This window comes from Lagopus leucura, unplaced genomic scaffold (assembly GCF_019238085.1).
Source record: "Lagopus leucura isolate 7727_CA_CO unplaced genomic scaffold, USGS_WTPT01 Super-Scaffold_100159, whole genome shotgun sequence".
Lineage (NCBI taxonomy): Eukaryota > Metazoa > Chordata > Aves > Galliformes > Phasianidae > Lagopus > Lagopus leucura.
The window spans coordinates 35,366,783-35,389,481 of record NW_024962335.1 but is presented as its reverse complement, the minus strand read 5'-3'; the positions used below and the strand labels follow the sequence as shown (position 1 = coordinate 35,389,481).

At 40.1% G+C, this 22,699-nt stretch overlaps 1 protein-coding gene across 5 annotated transcripts in view; it reads left to right on the top strand.

Annotated features, from left to right (window-relative positions):
* Window positions 1-22,699, top strand: part of CCND2 (cyclin D2) — a 39,464-nt gene that overhangs the window by 5,315 nt on the left and 11,450 nt on the right. Inside the window, exons 4-7 of one of the 5 annotated variants that reach the window (XR_006182017.1) lie at window positions 349-508; window positions 1,709-1,765; window positions 11,524-11,672; window positions 13,054-13,146. Coding sequence is in view for 4 of the 5 variants with exons in the window: in XM_042889382.1 (XP_042745316.1) it covers window positions 349-508; window positions 1,709-1,765; window positions 11,524-11,672; window positions 14,493-14,531 (405 nt within the window). In the remaining variant the exon portion in view is untranslated. Of the gene's footprint in view, window positions 1-348; window positions 509-1,708; window positions 1,766-11,523; window positions 11,673-13,053; window positions 15,950-22,699 lie in introns of those variants that run through there. The other 4 variants (XM_042889382.1, XM_042889383.1, XM_042889380.1 and 1 more) reach the window with 4 other exon arrangements.

Sequence of the window (22,699 nt, the reverse complement as noted above, 5' to 3'; positions counted from 1 at the left end):
TAGCCATTTAAAAGAAGTTACTAGGAAAGGACCACAGTGACCTTGTCAGAATGTAATTGCAGGCTAAACTTTCTGGGTGGGCATTCAACACAATACAGAAAGAGTAAAATCTTGGTTGGAGCTGCCAAGTCTCATTATTTTCAGTACAGTTTAACTTTTCCAGCGTTGATGGGGGGGATGGGGAGTGGAGAATGAAGTAAACAGCTTCAAAGCAGTAGGAGCACACTGAAAAAAAAAAAAAAAAGTTTGAGCAAAACCAATTTAGTAGTGATATAATTACAATCAGAGAAGTAAAGTGTTTTCTGCAGGTTGCTTACGGCTTGTCTTCTCCACCCTAACCCCCTGCAGGAATGGGAGCTCGTGGTACTGGGGAAGTTGAAGTGGAACCTTGCAGCTGTCACCCCGCATGATTTCATTGAGCACATTCTACGGAAGCTGCCTCTACCTAAAGACAAGTTGGTTTTGATCCGAAAGCATGCACAAACGTTCATTGCCCTTTGTGCCACAGGTAGGCTAAGGTGCTCTGGGTATGCCTGCATGTGATGTGATGGAAAGATGAGTTGCTGGTGGCACAAAGACTTTTCGTCTCTGGATCCTTATTGTGGTGTGGAAAGAGCTGTTCTTGCTCTTGGGACTGTTTGCAAATAAGCCTTTGTGCTGTGTATTGATGATCTTGTAACAGGGAGCTGTAAAGTGCCGGCAGTTCTGTACCTGCTGTCTAACACATGGTGCCAGTAAGGCTGAATTAGTGTGATTTTCTGTTTTGCCCGATTCACTACACTTTTCAAAGGGCCACGGGTTGTTTGTACAAACAGATACGGGATAGCCAAAGTAGTAGAAGCTGTCACGACATAACATTCATAACATCACATAACATTTGGGCTAATGACAAGTGTTATAACTTTAACTGGACCCTGTCCAGTTAATGTGCCTGTTACGTTACTGAAGCACAGGGAATGCAAATGTTAGAAGTAATTTTAAAAAAAAAAAAAAAACAACCCAGAACATTAGGATTCTTTCTCAAGCTTGTTTTCAAGTAAGCAGTGAAAGTACTCCTTTTGTAAGGAACCACTGTTTTCCTTTTTTCTTGTGTTTGGTTGTACATAGTTTCTGAAGTGTTATGTAAGAGCAAAAATCTCTATTCCATGGAAACAATTACTTGATATTTATCTGTAAGATTCTGGGTTTTTTTCTGTTTTTTTTTTTTTTTTTTTTTTTTTTTTTTTTTTTTTTTTTTGTATACAAAAGCTAAATGTACCCTAATTTTCATTGGAAGGATTAACCATATTAGACTTTCACAGGAGCTAAATCTGGAGCGGATGGGCAGCATGCTATGTTTTACAGGGGTGTTTTGGGGTAGTACATGACTTAATGTGTAGGTTCTCTACAGTTTGATATGCTTAGTCTTTTGTGATGGGAACTTGATGTGCAGTTACGAGAGAGTCACTTCCCACTGGGTATTTACAGAGGGAAAAGGAACATCAGCTACAGCTTTTGGGTAATACAGATGCATAACTGCTTACCAATATGCCTGCTTTTTGGTGTTTGAGATGTAGAGACTGTTTTTACAATGTAGGCCAGTTTTTGCTACCTCAGCTGATATGTTTTAAAGAATGCTAATTTGGACTGCTTTAGGGTGATTAACATTTCAGTTACTGCAGTGCTGTAGCTTTCCCTTTTTTTCCCACTGTTGTGTGATCCCTTTCAGGCAGAAGGACATGGAGCTCATTAGAAATACTGCTCCAAATCTACAGGATCAATCTTGGTAAGCCATCAGATATCTCTGGCCTAATTAGCATTTTACTTTAAAATTAATCGATTACATCAGCTTCATACTGGCTTTGCATTCTCTCCCTGCCCACTTAATGCTACCCTACTCTTTTCAATGCTGTTCTTACTCTCCTATGTGAAAAAAAGACCCTTCTTACCAATCTTATTTCCAGATCCAGTTGTTATTTCCTTTTTTTCTCTTATTTGTTATGGAGCTTTCTTCATCAGCCACTCTATTTCTTCTTTCCCTTTCTCCCTGAGAGCTTCTGCTCTCTACCAGCTTGGATTAAGCCTGTTTCGTTTCTCCATTTGCATTCTTTCAGCTAGATGACCTCCTTTGACATATGACGTGACATGACAGACTTTTCCCTTGCTCCTTCCATGCATGTGTCGAGCCTGTTTTGGTTCTTAAGCATTACTAGACCTGGTCTTAATGGTTGGCTAATGGCTTCAGTCCTGAGCTCAGTAGTGTCTCTCGTTTTACGTCCTGATTCATCTCGGTGTGACGACTTCTGCTCTCCAGTAGTTTTTCAGTCTCTGCATTTTTCTCTCTGTGCCTCTCTCCCCATTCATTGTAGTGAGTAACGATTCACATGAGCATGACTTAAACTGGAGCGTGACCCTCCTTGCTGTTAGTTCCATCTGAACATACTACTTCTAGGCAAGACAGAAGCATATTCTCTGAACAAGAGGTTTTCTCTTTCCCCTGCCCTACTGTTGCAGTGCTTTCTGAAGCCTCGTTCTCCTCTGGAAGTGTCTGGCAGTGAAGAACACCCCTGGACTAGGTCTGCCTGTGTTTGTAAAGCATCTGTGCCAGCAGGATACTGCTAAGTGAGGGAGAGCATAGTCTTTTGTCTGGGAACTGACTGTACATAGGACAGCTTTCTTGAAGCTGCTTCACTCACTCACTGCACAGTAACAGCGTTCAGATGTGTCAGCATGTGCTGACACATGCTTGTCTTTCACAACATCATTCATTTTCTTACCCTGCTAGTGGCTACTGCTGTAAGCTAAAATCTTCTTCAGGAATCTTGTGAATCTTAAAGGCACTGAGAGCTGCAAACAGACTCTCTGCATTTACTGTATAGTAAAACCAGATGCTTACCTCTGTTTCAGATTAAGAGGATCCTACTTATTTGCAAGCCCAAGAGAAATCATTATTTTGACCTCCAGAGTCACATCTCTTTACCGCTCTTATCCTAGCTATATCTGTTAGTAACTTTTTATCCTTCATTGTTCATGCCATGGGCCCATTTCATGTGTTTCAAGTTGCAGAGTTGTACCTGGAGGAGCAGGAAATGTCCTGACTGCAGAGCTATATACCTGACTTGCCACATTGGAGACAGGAGGAAGACCGTTTGTTCCTCGTTTCCACCACTTCAGCTTCCCTTTTATTCTTTCTTCTTTTAGGTTGTGCAGCATTAGAGATGTCTGACAGCTTTCCTGTGCTAAGCTGTCACGATGGAGGCTGTACATGGCACTGTTTTGGCAGAGGATAGCTTTTTGTGTCTATGGACTGGCGAAGGAATGGATTTTGAGGGAGGAGAGGCAAACCAGGCTTCCAGTAAGAGGAACTGTGCATTTCTGGGCACAGGCAGCAATGGAGAAGCTAATAACAATGAGCAGATTTTCGGCATTTTATGTGAATGGTGTATAAAACTTGAAAGCAGAAAGCGCTGCAGATTTTCAGAGACAGAAGGCAACTGTATAGATCTCTAGACTCATCTCTTTTGTATGGACTTTTGCTTTTGTATTTCAGTTTTAAGCCAGTTTTGTAGTGTGTGCTAGATATCTGCCCACTGTTTCTGGGGCTTTAACCGTCTATGCTTGAAAGCTAAAAGGGGTGAAACGTGGTGTTTGCTGTTCCCTCCCCCTCGTGTGTGGGTCTTTGTTTGTTTACTTCTGGACCAAATCGGACAGAAGTTCTGTGAAAATCAATGCAATGGAAGTGTTGTGTGAGCAAAGACTGCAATTACTCCCCTAATCCTGGTGACCTGGAGGATAACCGCATGGAATGCTGTGTAACACCAAGAGGTTCTCAGGACTCCTGCTGGGCAATGTGCTGTGCATTCTTTCCTTTTTAGCCAATGTGAGACGTTTTAGGTTCGGTCCCTGCAGAACGTGAAATGCACTACATGTTTTAGTTGGGATCTGCTCTTCACAGAGAGAGGAAAAAAAAAAAAAGTCCACAGAGACTTTAAGTGGATCAGACTCATAGAAGGAAAATAAGTGTTGTGAAGTAATAGTAGTTGCATAAATAGTTCTTGCATGACACGTGTCAGAAGAAAGAATAATACTCATGATTTTATTGCTAGGCAAAAGACAGTTTGCTTGTTCCTGGGAAGGTCAGTTCATATTAGTATATCAAGCTCTCTGTCAGAGTGAAGCTGCAAAAGCCATTACTGGTCCATCAGCAAGTAGGCAGGGCCTGGGGTGTACTTGAGTGGGCAGAACCACTCCTTAAGTTGCAGAACCATCTGACTGGGGAGGATGAGGCGGAAGAAGATGAAGGAAAAGAGCCTTTGCTGACATATGCTGGCAGAATTCCTGTGCTGTCAGATAAGTTACTGTTCTTCCTACCTGTTGCAGTTCTGACCTTCTGATGGCTTAAGTGCTAAATGTAATCATGATCTTGATTAAGTTATCATATTGAATTTGTAGAACAAATTAAAATAATCATAAAAAATAGTTGTTCAGAAATAGTTTATCATCAACTAATGAGCGTGTTGTGTTGAGTGCTCATATACTTGCTTATGTAAAGTGCTCAGCATGTTTTCCAGTCTTTATCTCACTTGGGTTGTGAGATATCATTAGCATCTAGGATGGTTTAAATACATTCATACCAAGGCCAATCTTTTTAGCATTACTATAGCCCATGAGTAGAATTAAATGTCTGCCCTCCCACCTACCTCGAAGGAAAGGAGCACTTACATCTGCATCCTATTTTACTTAATAATCTTTTCTTTGGTTATACTTGGCACTGGTGTAACATTTTTTGAAGTGCTAAGGAGTCAGCTGATTATGCCTTTAAAAGCAGTAATAGTTAACACTGGGGAAAAAAATTCTGTGCATTGTGAAGTACAAAAGCACGAGGAAAAAAGAATCTACCAACTGCATTCAAAAAAGCACGTGCACGAGTGTTCATGTGCTTTTTTTTTGAAAGCAGCTGATAGAAAGTGCATGCACTTGGATCAAACCAGGCAAGAATCAAAAGCATTGCGTATATTGTTTTCCTATGATTTTTTTTGTTTTTAAACTTATCTCCTAAAATGAAAATTCATGCTTTTCCTCATGGTAATATCACTGGCTGGATAAAGTTCAAGGCTAGGTGAAATTGGGATGTAAGCATTTAAACAGCAGTTTATAGATGGATATTGTTGGTTGTCATCGTTCTGTTCTCCTGATGGACTTAACACGCCATTCTTTAAATTTTCTTTTCTCCCATCCTTAAGAACTGTTTTCAAGACAGGAGTTTCCTGTGCTGTTTGTTTGCAGAGCTGCAAATGCCTCTGTCAAATTCTAGGGATGAATGCTGGCTGTTAAAATAATGGCCTGCAGCCAGAGCAGTAACAGAGGTCATTGTAAGAAGGTGGAGTTTGCACCTGATCTTGGCACAGTGAGGATGTTCAGCGTGGTGTTGATGTACTTTTCCTTCTAGCAATTTTCTTGCACAGGCAACTCTGAGTTCCCGCCTCTGGTTGTATCGTTTAGTCTGACTGCCAACTTCTGATTTTCCTGATTTAGATACATAGTGAAGTTCGCTGGATCTGCTTGCAGGAGTGAGCCAGCAAAATAGCTCAACTGTTCTTCGCAGGGTACCTGACTATTTGTCACATTTGCTGCATGTGCAGAAAAAACACTCTTGGCATGTGCATACATTGGTGTAGAGCATACTGTTTGAAAGAAGAATGTCTGTCTAGGTACCCTGATTTGTTCTGGCTGTCTGGTCCATAGCTGGCTGTCGTTCAAATGATGCTGTTTCTTATACTTTTTTTTTTTTTTTTTCTCTCCAGCCCTGAAATTGCCTGTAGAAGTCAAAGGGTTGTGCAAGGTTGGACTAGATTTTTATTATCTTTCAAGGAAAAAAAAGATACAGTTGGAGATGAGGATGGTTCACTGTGCTTATTACCTGGGGATAATAGAAGGCAAAACAAATCCTGCTTTCTAAAAAGCCATTTATTTCCTTGAAGTGTTTGAATGTTTCTATTTTCTTAGACTAGACATTGTTGTGCTACCTCTCTTACTTTCAGCAAGGCTTCTGTATTTTGATGTAGAGTTGCAAAGTTAAAAGTCAGTGCTATGTCTTGAGAGCAGGCACTGGGTTTGCATTAGCCAGGGTTATGTGTGCATCTGAAAGAGAGATCTAGCTCATAGCCTGATTTTGGGTGTCCTGTAAGAAGTTCTTTTTATAAGATTCTCTCTCTAATTCAGATTTTATCAGCACCAGCAAGAGTTTTAAGTGAAAATACATGTCTAAAAGCCAAATGTTTTAAATCCCCTCCTCCCTTTTATTTTATTTTATTTTATTTTATTTTTTTTATTTTTTTTCTTAAATGTCAGGACAAGCTTTTGTCCTGTAAGTCTGGGGGTGGGTTTACCTGTAAGGATGGCAAGATTTGAGTTATAACTGAGGAATGGGGGTATGGGGATTATAATCTAAAATTACATGTAAAAAAAGCTTGTTTGGAATTTCTTGATAAAATGTAAGAGACTTGGGGAGGGCTTTTGCATCCCATCAGATATGGTGCTTAATACTTCTGCTTTCATTGCACCTTGAAAAACATTTCACGTAGTTATTACTTTGTTTGAATATGGAAATATGTTGATTAATGCCTTTGTTCCACTGCCTGCTCTTTTCCTCAGCTTTTTCTATTCAACCCTCTAGGTGGCCTAGCACAATGTGGCTTCTTTTCTTTCAATGAGCTCTTTCTGCACTAATAGGGTCCAGGGTGATCTGGAGAACCATGTGCACAAAATTGGTCCACCACCACCCCCATCCCTTTATGGGCATGTCAGGTTAAATTCATATCAGCAGGAGGGTCACTGTCATGATTTTCAATAGCGTAAGATGAGGTGATGACTTCAGACAATGGTGCCACACTCTCCATTTGGAGACACTTGCCTCACCAGTTGCATTAGTTAATTAATATGCTAAAAATAGGGGCGAGTGATACAAATCGCTGCCTGTTGTACAACAAAGGCTGGGCATGTGTAGCTTTGATAGCCAAGTTTATGGTGCTTGTTATGGAGGGAAGTTAGTTTAGAGCTAGAGGCAATGTAAGACTTTCAGGATGCTGAGCTTTAGTCAGTCTGGGCCTCTGGCCATTTGCTTGCTGTCTCATTTGCATTATGAATGACATTAAGGGAACTAACAAGGTTACTGGGCATAGAAATGTTCTCATGTGACCCCACGTGGAAGCCGACCTACAGCAGTGCTAGTTGGCAGGGGCACTGTGGCTCTTTTATTTGGCTTCCTAGAAGACGGTTTTTGGGAGTGCGTAACTTGTAGGTATAAAAGAAAAACCAGTGTTCACATAATATGGAGATCCTAACGTAAGCTTCCGGGAGCCAAGGAAGTTCGAAGGGGATGCTGGACATGTGGCTTGAGCTGTACTGAGCATTGATTTGACATCTGGTGATAGGACAAGGAGCAGTGGTTGCAAGTGGAACATAGGAGGTTCCACATAAATATGAGGAAAAAATTTCTTCGGAGTAAGGGTAACAGAACACTGGAACACGCTGCCCAGAAAAGTTGTGGAGTCTCCTTCTCTGGAGACATTCAAAACCCACCTGGACGTATTCCTGTGTGACCTAATCTAGTTGTTCCTCCAGGGGGATTGGACTAGGTAATCTTTCAGGTCTCTTCCAGTCACTGACATTTTGTGATTCATTGGGTGCACAGCATAAGCATCCCCCATTACTCTTTTCTTCCCTGCCAGACACCTTGAGTAATGCTGTGTTGTGGAAGTACTCACAAGGATGTGGGCGTCTGGGCCTTCAGGAGGATCTGTTTCCCTGTTGCTGGCATGAATGTTGGGTTGCAGTGGAGGCATTTTATTCTTACCTGCTGCATTGTAGCTACTGTACAGACCATCCAAACTCTGTAAGAGTTATTTATTTATTTTTTTTTTACAATGTCTTACCTGAAAATTGCAAGAAAGAGGAATAAATTGTGGAAAATCTGTTGTCACTGGTATTTCCCTAGTTCTTGTGCATAATTAGAATGCAGTTTGGTAAGTCTGAAAATCAAATACTAGAGATGCATCCCACCACCTCCTTGGTAAAGCACGGCATTGTTCCTGCTAATGAACAAAAGGATTTGCCAAATAGAAGTCAGTACTCTCACAGGTACTTAAGCAGGTATTGTGTCGCAGCCTACTTTGTTATGCATGTTATCAGCCAGTAATGCCATCAGCTCCCATGACAACTTGCTGTGTCTGGATTTGAAATGTACTGAAGTCAAAGAGCCTGAACTCATTGTTCCCAGTCGAGGGCTTAACCTGGGGACACTAAACCCAAGCAATTGCATCATGTACAAGAGTGGAAGCAGATCTGTGAAGATATCTCCTTCCCTAATTCCTTTCTGTATAAATTAGTGGATTCACTCATGAGTCACTCTGTGGGAAAATGTTCTTGGGACCCATAAATGTTGCTTGAATATTTTTCAATTTTATAAACATTTTTTACTTGCTTCAGGGGCTGAATGAATTACAGAATGGCATGGCTTGGAAGGGACCTTAAAAATCATCTAGTTCCACTCCGCTTTTCTGTGGGCAGGACTGTCAGCTGCTAGGTCAGTTTTCCCAGGGCCCCATACAACCTGGCCTTGAACACCTCTGGTGGGGCACATCCACAGCTTCTCTGGCAAGTGTGTTCTAGTGCCTCACCACCCTCCCAGTGAATCTCCCCTGTTTTAGTTTAAAACCGTTTCCCCTTGTCCTCTCACTAGCCACCTGTGTAAAAAACAGTTGGATTTTCTCCTGTTACAAGTTTTCTCTTAGTATTGGAAGGCCATGATCATAGAATCATTAAGGTTGGAAAGACTACTTAAATCATCTAGTCCAATCATCAACACATCACCACCATTCCACTAAATTATGTAGTCAGTGTTGCATCTGCCCTTTTCTTGGAAAACTCCAAAAATGGTGACCGTAACATCTTCCTGGGCAGCCTGTTCCAATACCTCCCTACCCTTTCTGAGAATGTTGGTTTTTTTGTTGTTTTTTTTTTGTTTTTTTTTTCTGAACATCCAACCTCAAACTTCCCTGGTGTACCTTGAAACCATTACCTCTGGTCCTATCACTAGTTAGTTACTTGGCAGAATGAGACCAACCCTCACCTCGCTACAACCTCCTTTCAGATTGTTGAGACAGTGATCTGAGCTTCCTCCAAACTAAACAACCCCAGTTCCCTCAGCTGCTCCTTGTAATATTTGTGTTCCACACTCTAGACCAGCTTTGTTGCCCTTCTCTGAACATGCTCCAGGGCCTCAATGTCTTTCTTGTAGTGAGGGTCCTAAAACTGAACACAATATTCAAGGTACAGCCTTGCCAATTAGGAGTTCCCAGAGCCTTCTGGACAGTCATTCAAACATATAAATGTTTATGTACTTTACAAAAATACCTGTTTATTGGAGTCCTGGAATCATTCCTGATTTTCATGGTTGCACTTTGTAAACTGGAGGCCCATGCTTCTTCCACAGAGCCACTAGCTGCCCAGTCTGTGGGTGAGTTTGTGCAAGAATGAGCTGCTGCAACAGTCATCAGATTCAAGACCTAGGCCCTCTAGTAACTGAGAAGAGACAGGATGTCTTAAAAGCAAAGGCTGTTTTGAGCAAGCATCAAGCAAGATGTCTTGTCGGAAGAAGTAGTGAGTTCTGCTTAAGATCTCACTGTATTTATTACATATTCTTGGGGAATAGCTCAAAAAGAACTGTAATGGGCAGAAGCACTGAGGATAGCATGTTCTGGGAATGCTTGTGCTATATGTATCTGGCAGCACTATTTGTTTACACCATATATTTACAGACTGGGCGGTTCCTCTGCAGGATGAATTTATGTGAGGCAAATATGAAGCACTGATTTTGACGGTGGAATTGTAATTCTCTGAACGTTAGTGTTGTGATTTGTGATGTGCACTGAGATGAGCTCTCACTGGACTGTGTCCAGTACTGACAAGTAAGGGTCAAGGCTCTCCTGCTGACTTAACTGTTAATTAGGGCAATATAAAAATTGTCAAGTCCATCAGCTTTCCTATATATACACTACTACAGTATAATTATTGTTTTTGTAATAATAATAGTTCATACTAACTGGTTCTGTTAGTGGGAATTTGCTCATTCAGAAGTATCTGAGTGTGATGTCTTCTGAGCTCAGCTTTTGTGTGTGAAAGAGTCATTTCTGTGCAGCTGTGACCTGCAAGTAGTTGTCTTTTAGTGGCTTCATGAGTCAGGTAAGTCTGTGTGAGGATTTCAGCTCTCCTTTATTTCCCTAGTTCTGACATCCATTCTCCTGTCCCTGTGGGTAAATGTTATCCCCAGAATCACAGTTTTCTCTGTTCCTCGTGGATGCCAGGGACGTACTTTAGCCTGGAGAACAGTATGACATCTCCACAACTGTTCCACTGTCTGCCACCTAAGCATTTGGGAGACTGAGGGAGAAAAAGCTCTGTTTAAAACTTCTGCAGTCACACAGAAATCATCAGAATTACAGTATTTATGCTAGCTAAATAGAGAAGACTTGGCACGTGTCCTAAGCAGAAGTGCAGTTTTTAGTATCCATGTGACTGTATAAGTAGACTGAATGCATCAAGAGCTTTTCTTTTTTTTTTTTTTTTTTTTTTTTTTGTACTAGATATTGCTTGGATTTCTTTCTCCTCCTCCAATGGAAAATTGGTAGAGAAGGGTTTATTAATGAGCTATTGCTGATTAAAACAACTTGCAAACTAAGTTTTATGTTAGGAAGGTATTTGTAATCTAGAAAAAATGAGGATCATGTTAGGTGAAAGAAGTACAGGTAAGCCAGTGCCTACAGCAGGATAAAACACAAGGTTGCCTTATAAAGGTCACAAGAGCATTCAATTTAATTTTCATTTATCTCCTAATTTCCACAGATAGGTGAGAAGTTTTGAAATGCCTTTCAACTTTTGAAATGCCTTTCAACTTGTCGTTACTATTATTTTTTAAGAAACAAATGTGGCATTTGTTTTTTCTTTGATGGCATAGCTGTAAGTATTCTCATTTGCTAATTGCAAAGGTACTGAACATAGAGTAGTAAAGATGAATTGTTAATTAAAATCTCTTTCCCAAACAGCTCTTTAAATGCTTGAGTTAATCAAGTCTTTAAATTTGATGTGATTTAAAATCTTAGTTCATTGTTTTTGAAACCTTATTCCAGTTAGTTTTCTATTTATACATGGAGCTCTAATGTGACTAAGATCCAAATTTCTGATGTTGATTACAGAAAGCCTTTCTCTTCTTTCCTTTTTTTTTTTTTTTAACTAAGACTGTTGAAAATTTTCCAGATTTTCTTTATGCATCAATGAGAATAAAAGACTAAACTGCATTTCCATCTTAATTTGCTGATCTGTTTCATCTCCTTTGACTACTTGTGATGAGTAGTGTGACTAATGAGCTCAGTCAGACCAAGGAGTTTTTCTACGTTTTTACTCTTGGGTGTGGCTTTTATGTTGATGCCTCTGTTCTACAGCTTTTCTGGTCTGGGCTTGGACTAATTCCCAGATCTGTTCTTACAGATTTTAACTTTGCCATGTACCCACCATCAATGATAGCAACTGGAAGTGTGGGAGCAGCCATCTGTGGCCTTCAGCTTGATGATGGGGACAGATCGCTCTCTGGTGACAGCCTAACAGACTTTCTGGCCAAGATTACAAGCACAGATGTGGTGAGTGTCATGGATTCCTGTTCTTGTTTCACTTCTGAGAACCCTGTGGAAAAACTGAGCTGTCCATCAAACTGGGCCTGATCCTGAGAGCCCAGTGGAGTGAAGGGGAGGGGGGAGTTCTACTGCAAGTGGACACCTTGTTGGAAGACCTCTGGATGTCCAGAGCTCCTTGACCTCATGGGAATCACTCCTCATCATCATGTTCTGTTCAGCAGCTTTGTGAGTAGAGCCTGCTTTGCCTCATCTTGTACTTGGGCCTACTCCATCCACTGTGACTGATGCTGAGGCTTGTTATAGGGGAGCAGTCACCTTTAGTGCCCTAGGGCTCTGATGTAGAATAGCAGACAGCATCTCCCTATAGCTTAAGGTAAACTAGTATGTGCACAGGAACAGCAGGCCTGCGCTCCCAGTCTTGAAACTGCTGTTCTGACCCTCACTGGGATACCTTCCAAAAATCTTTGGCATAAAGGAGGAGAATACTGAGCTAATCCTCCAGCGCCAGCATAGCAGGAGATGGGTATGACCCAAGCTGTCTGGATTTCTGTCTCTAACCTCATTGTGAGCACTCATTTTAAGAAATTAATGCTTCAGATTGTCAGGAAGTCCTTTTGTCAATAGGGAGGTGAATCTGATATTGATTCAGTAGTGCCTGAAAAGTGATTTAGTGAGTACATACAAGAAATGCAAACCAGGCAGGTCTGCATGATAGACTGAGCTGGGAGGACTAAAAGGGAATGCTCAGATCACCTTTACTAGGAGTGGTAACTCTCCAGTTACATTGCTACGTTGGTAGTGGGCCATGGGAGGTAGAGTCTGTGCTACTGCAAATCCATGTTCCTTGGTCTGTGGAAAACATGAGTTTAATCTGTTGTTTGAGTTTAATCCTAATGGAAGGCAGGCCACAAATAAAATACTTACCATAAAACTATCAGTTACCAATGTGTCCTTAACCCTTAATCCTTAACCTGTGTTCAACATAAATCCTCTTACAGCTTGTGGAGTAGATATTCTGTACAATTATTAGATTTGTAATAACGTTGTGAAGAGCAAATTGGTGTTTTTTTTTTGTTGTTGTGTTGTTTTTTGGTTTTTGTTTTTTTTTTTAAACAAATGTTCTAAATTTGGGCTAAAATATTCCAGTTTAACTGAAAGGGAAGAATTTCAGTTTTTTTCTTTTTTTAGGTGAGCTGAGTCTAATTTTAAAGTGCATTTCTAGGTCTTCCCGTTTCTTTTGGTTGGAAGTGAGTTTTGCAAAGGAAAAGAAACATTACCAATTCTGAATGCTTGTAATGTAGATCATGTAGCTTTTGAAATTAAATATACACTCATTTCAAGTGAAAATTTCACATAGGTGATTTACCTTTTTGTGCCATTTTTATAGGCATGGAGGAACAGTGGTGGTACATTGCAGTAAACAGCAGAAGCACGCAAGAAGAATCCTATATAACAGTTCAGACTTCATGGCCCTATGCAAGTAATGCATAGCACTCATTTGTATGGTTGTTCCATTTAGAGCAAGAAAATCTATAAAGTTCACTTAATATATTTAGAAAACAAGAATTACCAGTTATTAAAATTGGCAGTTATTGGCTGACTGAAATTTTCTACTTGGGTGTTTGATTGGATGTAATGTGGTAAGTTTTGGATGCAGCATCCAGCAAATGTCAGGAAGGACTCTAGACTCTAGATATCGAGTTAACAGATGTGAGTGGACATGAGAAAAGTGGATAAAGGAAGACTAAGATTTATAAAAGACTTGAGACTTGTTAATATGAGTGCTGCTTTTGGTAATAGTCGTGGATATCCTAATAATAAGGAAAACTGTTGCTGCTATCTATTGAGAGCTTGTGGAACTACCAGTAGTCTGAATGTTATGGAATTTTGGAAAGATTGGAACTATCCTGATTTTGCTTGTTACATGGAAAAGCAAGGTGAAATGGACTCCTTGACTGCTTCTTGTTTTCATGCTCATTTTTACTGATGTATGCCCCACAACCATTTATGTCCTTGTATTTCAAACCCCATCCTGGGACTCATCTAATTTAAATATGAGGGAAAGACCATCTGTTCTTGTTTTGAAGTTGGTGATGGGGAGTTGCGTGGCTTCTAAGAATAGCCAGTGTTGTCTGAGTCAGAGAACTTTAAAGATGCAATTTTTCCATCACTAGACCATGTTCCATACCCGTGCGCTCCAGATAAATGTCTGAAACTATTTTCACTTGTCAGAGGGGAGATGCTAGGGTAGTCCTGCCGTGTTTCTCTCTGTTGTATTTAGTAGGTTTTGATCAACCATTGAGTTCTGTCTTTCTGGAGATGTCAGGGAGTTGTTTAGGATAGTCTTCAGTTTCCCCATGCAGCCACATGGATCTTTTTCCTAGCTCATCTTCATTGTGGACAAGTCTGGCTTTCAGAGACAACATGCTGCTGATCATACTCAAGTTTTAGGTGAGGGTAAGCGGGCTCAACGCAAGGGGCGCACGGGCTACATAACTGGAATCTTGCAAAACACTTGCATTTACCTGGATTCCTCCACAGTACGGGGAAGGGCATTTCCTATCCTTACCTTGTCAGCATCTGATCATTGCTTTCTGATGTAGTCTTTGCTGTGGCAATCTGCTCCTTACTCACATTTAGACTAGGCTATTGCAGTTCATGCTGCATGGGACTCTTTTTGGATAACATTTATATACTCAAGCAAGGCTGGACACAGCTGTTTGCTTACATAGTTGCTTGTTTTGGTGGCGATTAAAGCCACAGGCGATAAAATCACAGGTTTACCTACTGTACCTCCTTTTGTGTTTTTTTTCTGGTTACTGTCAGGTGCCTTGCTGTTCCACCTTCGAGACTGTACTTGAATGAGGATCCCAGCTGTTGCAGAACCTGGCTCTTCCCATGCTCTGTTTGCATACCAGGGTTGTTTTTGAAGGCTTTTAGGGACAAATGAGAAGTCACAATAGGGTGCCTTTCTCTTTGGATTTTCTTTCTTCTACATCTAACAGAACCCTTGTTAATTGACTTTAAGAGAATGCTGCAGGCGTATCATGCAAGATCATGTCAGAGAAGGAATATATGGCTTTTATTTTTTTGCTCTTTTAGGAGCGTTTTTGGATTCTGTTCATTTGATGTTTATAGGTATGTATTTAAGCTCATGTTCTTTCTTATAGGAGATACTGGAAGCTTTCTCAGGCATCCCAGTGCTTCTTAATGTAAGGCCTTTTTGCAGTACCGTGCAGGTTGTACAACTTTTTCTCATTCTGAATGTTTTAACCTGATCGATTCAGTTTGAAAGAAAATACCTGTCAGAACAGCCTAGTAGCTCCTAAATGGTTAGAAAAAAAAGATACAATTTTTCTTGTTGAAAAACTTATCGTGCCTTTTCTTTGAAATTTTACTGATGTTTTGGTCAAAAATGTGCTTTTTGCTCTGTCCCAGTGAAAATCTTCCCAAATTTGGCTGAGCTTATATGTCTTTGAAGGGAAAAAAAAAAAAAAAATCTTCCCAAATATCAAAGAATTCTTAGGATGTTACTAGTCACATCCTCTCCAAGAATCTGTTGGCACTGAGAAAAGCTTTCTTCTCTTTGCATCTGATCATAGCCCACAGCAGCACAGACTACTAAAAAGCTTCTTACTTAAGTGAGAGCACCCCTGGTACAAAGGGGATTTCTAGATAATTTTGCTGCTCAAACATTTAAACGTTTAAAGAACTTAGATATGCTGTAATTTTTCAAGATATTCACATGTGGCCAAGTTTGGAAGATGCTCATTTTTGGAGAGCTGGCTGTAATTCGATCTGTCTCCTGCAAGATTCAAAGTCTCAGATCAGCTGAAAGGAGCCATAATTGTTAACTTGTGCAGAATAGTATATTTTTCATTAGCCAGATATTTAGAAATGGCAGAAACAACTTGGTAGATGTGTTCCCCATGACTTCTGTTTTGGAATTAGGAGCCAGGACTGAAAAATTATCTCACCTGTTAAAGCTTGGGAGACAGGGAAAAGCAGCTGAAAACAGGGTCTCAGAGTTATCAGGCACTCTAAATGATAGGTGGTAACATCAGCCTTGTCTGTAAAATATATCGTTGAGAAAAATGTACTGGTTGGATTGTGTAAAAGTTAGCTCAAGGCTTTGTTAATGAAAAGTAAAGACTATTGTAATATACTTTATGCTGGGTCTTAATTAAAATGGAGTGAAAAGCTTCAGTTCTCCGATTTCCTAATTTCTGTTGCTTGGAAGTTGTTCTTGCATTGACACAATAAATTCATCATTGCTGTGTGAATGATGTTGTTTTCTAAAGGTAGGTTGGGGAATACCAAGAATTTAGAGCTTGGAGGCTGCAAGAGCATCACAGCGTGAAAAAAGCAAGGTAACTTACAAAGTTCACAGTTCTGCAGAGGGAAAAGATCTTGCCCCTTCCTGCCTCTTGATAGCCTGCAGAAACCTGTGGGCAGCTGGAAGAGAGTCCTTCCTGACCTGTACAGCTTGCAGTAGAGAGCTGCAGGGTTCTGCTGCATGTGGGAAGTGCTGGGGAGTTTTGACATTTTGCAGTTGGCCTCAACTTGTAAATAAAATAAGTTTTCCTGATATGCTACCCAGGCACTATGAGGAATGTAAAGACACCTTCTGAGCTGGCCACACTGCATGCTACTGGTATTTGAAACTGTTTTTGAGATACTCAGGAGCAAAGAAGTGTTTTAAAACCCCATCGCTGCATGAAGGAGGTGGAGAGATTGCTTAGCTTGGCAACTGGAACATTTTAATGAGCTTTCAAAAAAAATGACACTGTCTGAGTTAAAGCATGAAAAAATTGAGCTTTAAATTTTCAAGCATATGAAAAAGGAGAATGATAATGACATCCTGTTGTAACTAAACTGCAGAGACTTTCTGAACTTCTACTATTTCTTGAAGATAGTTGAGGGTTCTGTTTTCTAGGAAACAAAACAGTAGCATGAACTGAAAAGCTGAGATCGGTGGAGTTATTTTAGGCAGACACTGGTGTGGCTGAGTGGAGTTTGGCATTAAATGCTGTAATGTGTTGGGTGTTTCATTAAGAATTAGACCAAAAAGATGTTATTAATGAACACCATTTAATTTAGAACTCTGTTGCTGGATGGGCAAACAGCACGAGTGTTTCCTTCAAAAACACACTGACGTTGTTTTTCTGTGTATCAGTCCAAAGCAGTGCTCTAGACTTTAGCTGAAATGGTACAAGGCATCTTGTTAGTATCATTGTAATGATAACAGTGGTTTTTGATAAATAGCTGTCCTTGGCTATTTGGTGAAGGTTGAATCACAGTCTTAAAAAGGCAGTGACGACTACCCCATGCAAACCTTTAATTATTCCTTCCATCTACCAAAATAATACTCAGAGAGCAACTCTTGGAGAAACTTCAGGACACTCAACAGCCTTATGGGTAGCAAAAATATGCTCTACTGGGTATATTTGAGTGGGCCTTTTCTGATAATTATTGTTCTGAAGAGTCGATAAGAGCAAGTCTAGCTCAGCTTTACGCAGTTTTTGCAAGATAAGGATGACACAGTCCAAGCTGTTTTGCTGCCAGAATGGGAACACTTCCTTTGCAATTTCTGAAGAGGAATCAAGAGGCTGGTAGGCAAATAGTTAACAGACTTCTTACAGGAAATGCAAGAGCTCCCTGTGCATCACTTGGTGGATCATTGCAGTGGAAAAATAAACAGCTTGGCAAGTCAAGAATTTTCATAGCATCTCAGACAAGGACTCCAGTGTACGCAGTATCCTGTCCCCAGTGGAGCCAGATGCTTCGGAAGAGGATACAAGTATTCCTGTGGTGTAAAACTATGGGATGTGAGGACGGATAACTGTGAATGGGTAGGGGGTAAGCCTGGCATCTTGAGAGCTTGAGTTCAGTATTCTGCTTTGTCACACATCTGCCTTGGTTGAGTCTCTCTCTTCGCTTCCCAGAAGAGTTGCCATCAGTTTAGCATGTCAGCTTACTAGCCGTTTGTCTGGAAGTTGCCTCTTTCTTTGTGCCTGGGATCATTCGTATAAATCATGTGCTTGTCAAACATATTTGACCCAGTTATTGCTTGCATTTCCCTTGAGTCTGGAAAACTGTCTGTATGTTCTCTTGTTCCCCAGATCTCCTAATGGAGGAGAAGTGTAGAGGACTGACGAGCTTAAGAAACTACTGCAGTGCTAGATAAATGAGGGTCTTCTCTGTTACAAAGCACCTTAGAGAAGAATTCTAGAGGCTAAAATTTATGCAAATTAGGCATGTAACTATGTTTTAAAGATAACTCTGCTCTGAGCAAAAGGTTGAACTAAATGATATCTAGTGGTCCTTCCCAACCTTTTCCTGTTATATGAAGAGCACTGAAACAGGGAAATGATGTTCACATACTAAAATACTCTCAAACCAAAATCACTGATGAAACAGGCAAGGCTAGATCTCAAGTTAAACTAGTTAGCAGGTTGCTTATGAAATAAACTGAATGGTAATATCCAGAAGAGCTGGCCTCGTTCATTCTGTGTGATGATTAAGTTTATGTCTGCTTTAGGAGCATATTCTGTAGCACACAGCTTTCAGGATTGTGGTCGAATGACAGTTCTTTTCCCCTGCATCTGCGGTAGGGAGAGGATTTTCAGGCAGACCATATGTGCCTGCGTACAAGTCCATAAGTCTCTTTCAAGTCTATTCCTACATGGGACTGGTGTGTTCTGAGAGTATTTGTAAATCCAAGACATACTTGAGGGCCTGTGGTAGGATGCAAAAGAAACCAAACTTTTCTTAATGTTGTGTCAAAAAACAACTATTTGTGAACTGCTGAAAATGTGGATTCAAGCTATTTAGAAAATGGGGTCGAAAATAAATGGCATTTAAAATATCTGCATTTAAATGCACTATATATGATAGTGCTGGGATTTTTTTTTCTTCCTGAGGTCTGAACAGTCCCTTCAAAAAGATCCTTGCAAATTGCTGTACAAAAATGGTATTTAGTACCATCACATTCAAGAATTTGTTTCCTGTTGAGCTGCAGTATAAAATCATGGAAAACTGTCCTTGAACAGACAGCATTTGAACATTGTCCCTAAAGCACATACACCATTTATTCTCCTGTTTGCAGTGTTCAGAGCCTGTGGTTTTGGAACCGAGTATCAGGACTTGTTGTATCTCATCCAGCTTTATTTGTTGCAGACCACATTTTGTATGCGAGGAAACAACAGACGAAATAGCCTCCAAAGAAAGGAAGAATGAGATAGTTTCCTAAGTTGTCTTTGCCTGAGTTGGCAGCTGCTCAGGTTCATTCAGCTTTTTGTTCCCCAGTGAGTGCTGTGCGTGTGTAGTAACAATGGGGTGATGCAGTTACACTGTAGGCTAATAGCCGAGTTCCGTCAAATCCATTCATAAATGCAGAGGAGAGTGCAGTGCTGTGAGAGCCAGCCAGCGCACAGAGGAAGTGAGGCCCCCAAGTAATGAGCTCCACATCACAAACATAGCTGTCAGAGCTCAGGGACTGGTGATAGACTGCAGTCATCTGGTTGGAGCCTTGCCCTGACCCTTGCTGCTGCAGATGTGCAACCTGCTTGAGTTGACAAGGGATGCTGATAGCAGCCAGCAGAGATCCCCTCCAGGCGTCCTCTGCCATGAAGTGGCTTGGTGTAAGGCAGACAAATTGGTTATTTCAGAAAATCCAATATTTTGATAAGCAATCACAGCATTTAGTAAAGCAGGGTAACATAAATTCACAGCTTTTGTCTAGCAGTTTCAGATATTTGTATACTTGTTGGAGAGAAATCAGCAACTTGAAATCTCAAGCTGCATTAAGCAGGGAGTGTAAATTAAAGCATGGCATCTGCCCCCTGGATCACCCTGATAGTGTTTTGGCTTTACTGTCACTTTTTCCAGTTCTTCCCTGTTGCTATGAGAAGTACCCACGTGAGCAACAGGAAACCAACAAACTGACTGTTCAAGCAAAGAGTCCAACCAAATCTACAAAATATACTGCTCAAAGTGCTAGAAAGGCTGAAAAATTTCCAAGAAAAATGTGCCAACTTTCAGATACTTCATACTAGTCATACTACATAATCTCTTTGAAATGTTTGGAACAGTAAATTAATTTTTTTTTTTTTTTTTTCAGATGGAAATCAGTCAGGCTTATCTGTAATTGATGCTATTTGTCACAGTAGCAGAAATAGTCGCGTTTAGCAGGGTAAATATTTCTGGTTTTAAATTGCATCCAGTAAATGTGAGAGCAGTGAGATAGAATAAATGCAGTAAATGGGCATAATATTCCCACAGCTGCTTTTCAGGATGTTTGGAAGTATGGTGGTGTGCTGATGATCGGTGTTTTGCAAATGAAAGGCTTGGTTGGAGAAGGAGCCCCTGTTTATGTCAACAATGAAGCAGAGGAATCCAGCCCTCTTCTGTATAGATATATAGGATAGATATGTATAGGAGTATAGATGATACATTCCTCGCTAGAATTACTGTAAATTCCAGCTCTTCAGTGCATGTCTTACAGCTGTTTTCTCAAGTTATCCAAGCAAGGATTACACAACAGCTGAACAGTATTGTCATTTAAAGTATCTTGGGCTTCTCCATTTATCCTATCAAGTCTTGCACCTAAGAAAGTCCTTTCTTCCTTTGTACAATTAGTTTTAAGGAGGAGATATTTAAAGCAGACATCAGGAATGTTAACAATTATTTGTGAAGTTGTTAACCTGTATGTGGAAAGTCGACTATGCTTTAATACCGTGAAGCCAGAAAAATTTTGTAGGGTTCTAAACTTTGGGAATTTCAGCACGTGGCAAAGCATCCACGGTTTAGATCCAGGCTTCTAAATCTTGTTAGGGAATGCGGGAGTGTAAAGAAATACTGGCTACGTGGTTTTTTAGTCACCTGTGTGCATATTTTATGCACTTTAAATAATTAAACAATAAACAGTCCTACTGTTGTTCGTCTGCTGTTGGTTGTGGAGGTCTGCAGTTTTTGGGTTTAGAAAATCCTTGAGAAATTATCTGCTCCATGACTTGAGCGTTTGCCCTCAATACTTGTCATTACAAAGGATTTAATCTCCTTTGCCATCGGCCTAGGACAGCAGTAGCAATGACAGGCCTGCTGAACCCTGCCAACTGCAGTTGTGTTTTCACTGGAGTAGCCAGGCTACGCTTTTGACAGCTGGATGTCCATACTTCCCTGGTAGGGTTCTGAGATACAGCTTTGTGGTTTCTTATTGGTCAATCAGTGCTGCTTATTGAGGTTCTGCTGGTGCCAGCCTTAATCTTACACTTCGTGGTAGAGCTAAGATATGTTAAAGGTTATCCAGTATTTAAATTTAACAGAATTAGTGTGGAATCTTGGTAAACAGTAGTGTTGCAGTCTAGTTTATTTCTTAAATGCTGCTATCATGTGTTTTCTCTGAACAGTGGTATTTCTAAGTGAATGCCATTCTGGATGTGCAAAAGCAGGCTGGCTGTGACGTTCAAACCAGTTTCTGTGCCCCCAAGTGTTTTCCTATATTTAATTATTGATAAAATAATTAAAATATTGGGAGGCTTGCCAAAGTAAAGCAGAAACTGTGATGCAAAAGGGAAATTGGAAAATTGTGACACACTAAGTACTATGTCCTGAGCCACTGTGGAGAAGACCAGATCCAAGTTCATCACAAGAGCTTACTTCTGCAAGGCAAACCTTCCTGCCTGCTGGAGACAGTGAGCAGCAAGTCTGAGAAAAGCACTGATGGTTGCTGACTCTGGTGGCTAGATGCCTGGCAGAACTGGGTGTTATGTGACTTTTCATACCTATCAAGCCCCCTTGCCTTCTGCTTCCATCTTTTTTTTTTTTTTTTTTTTTTTTTTTTTTTAATCAGACTGGCCATGGTCTTGCAAGATGGAAAAGATGCTTTATGCTTTGCATCTGTTTGTTTCAATAAAGCTAGAGAAAATACGTGAACAGATTGTATGAGTTGTGATGAGGTAGTTCTAGAATTTGGAGCAGTTAGGTCTGAAAATTTAGTGACTACCAGTGCAAAAGCAGGAGTCTGTTGGTTGGATTGAGTTGAGTGGGATTCCTCACATGATGGCAAATTGCAACCATTGTGGCATTACAAACATTAGTTTCAAAGCTAGGGGACAGTTTAGGTCATATATTAGTATGTTGAAAAGCTCAAGAAAATGAGTTGTATACGATATTCTGTGTGATCTTTACTAGTCTGTTTGCTTTCTTTAATTGTCATGCATGGAAATGGAAATTCTCAATTATTGTTGATAGGAATAACTAGATTCTTCCATTTTACTGGTGATTGCTCCTACCAATCATTTTTACTATCAGCATTTCTGTTATAGCTACAAAGTTGCTCATCATAGAACACAGAAAAACATTTATATTCCTTCAGCTGCTTTTCAGTTGTTCTAGTAAAACTGTCCAGGAATGAAGAACTCTCCCAAAACATAATCAAATGGGAAAAAAAAGAAGAAACAATAAAGTTAATTGGCTTTTCAGTTCTGCATATGCTAAAGTTAAAATAAAACTATGGAGTGGAAAGTACATGAACTATTTTCATGATTAAATCTACTGGACCATAAAGAAGAATGAGGAAGTTGGTCCATGTGACACAAAAAACAAAAGGAATTACATATATTATATATATGTGTATATATATATATATATATATATATATTATATTACATATATTATGAAGGAATGGCCTATTCCCTGTATGGCAAAACAGATTTTTTTTTTTTTAGCCCTTACTTCAGTACATTTTACTGCTCTTTCAAAGAACACCTGCTGAAAATAGTGTAATTCATTTATATTTCTTATTTTATATGATGTTTAAAGTTTTAATTTGTTCTTGTCAGTACTGTCTAGAGCTTGCAAAATGAAAGTCTACTAGTAAAATATGTATATGTTCAGCAAAACCATGGATGAAACTTGTAGGGGTTAATACCACCGTCTCAGGGAAAAGCCATATTGTTTACCCTGATTGCTTTTTCCTTCTTTGTTTGTATTGTATCACTTAAATTTGTATTGATGCTTCCAGTGAGACA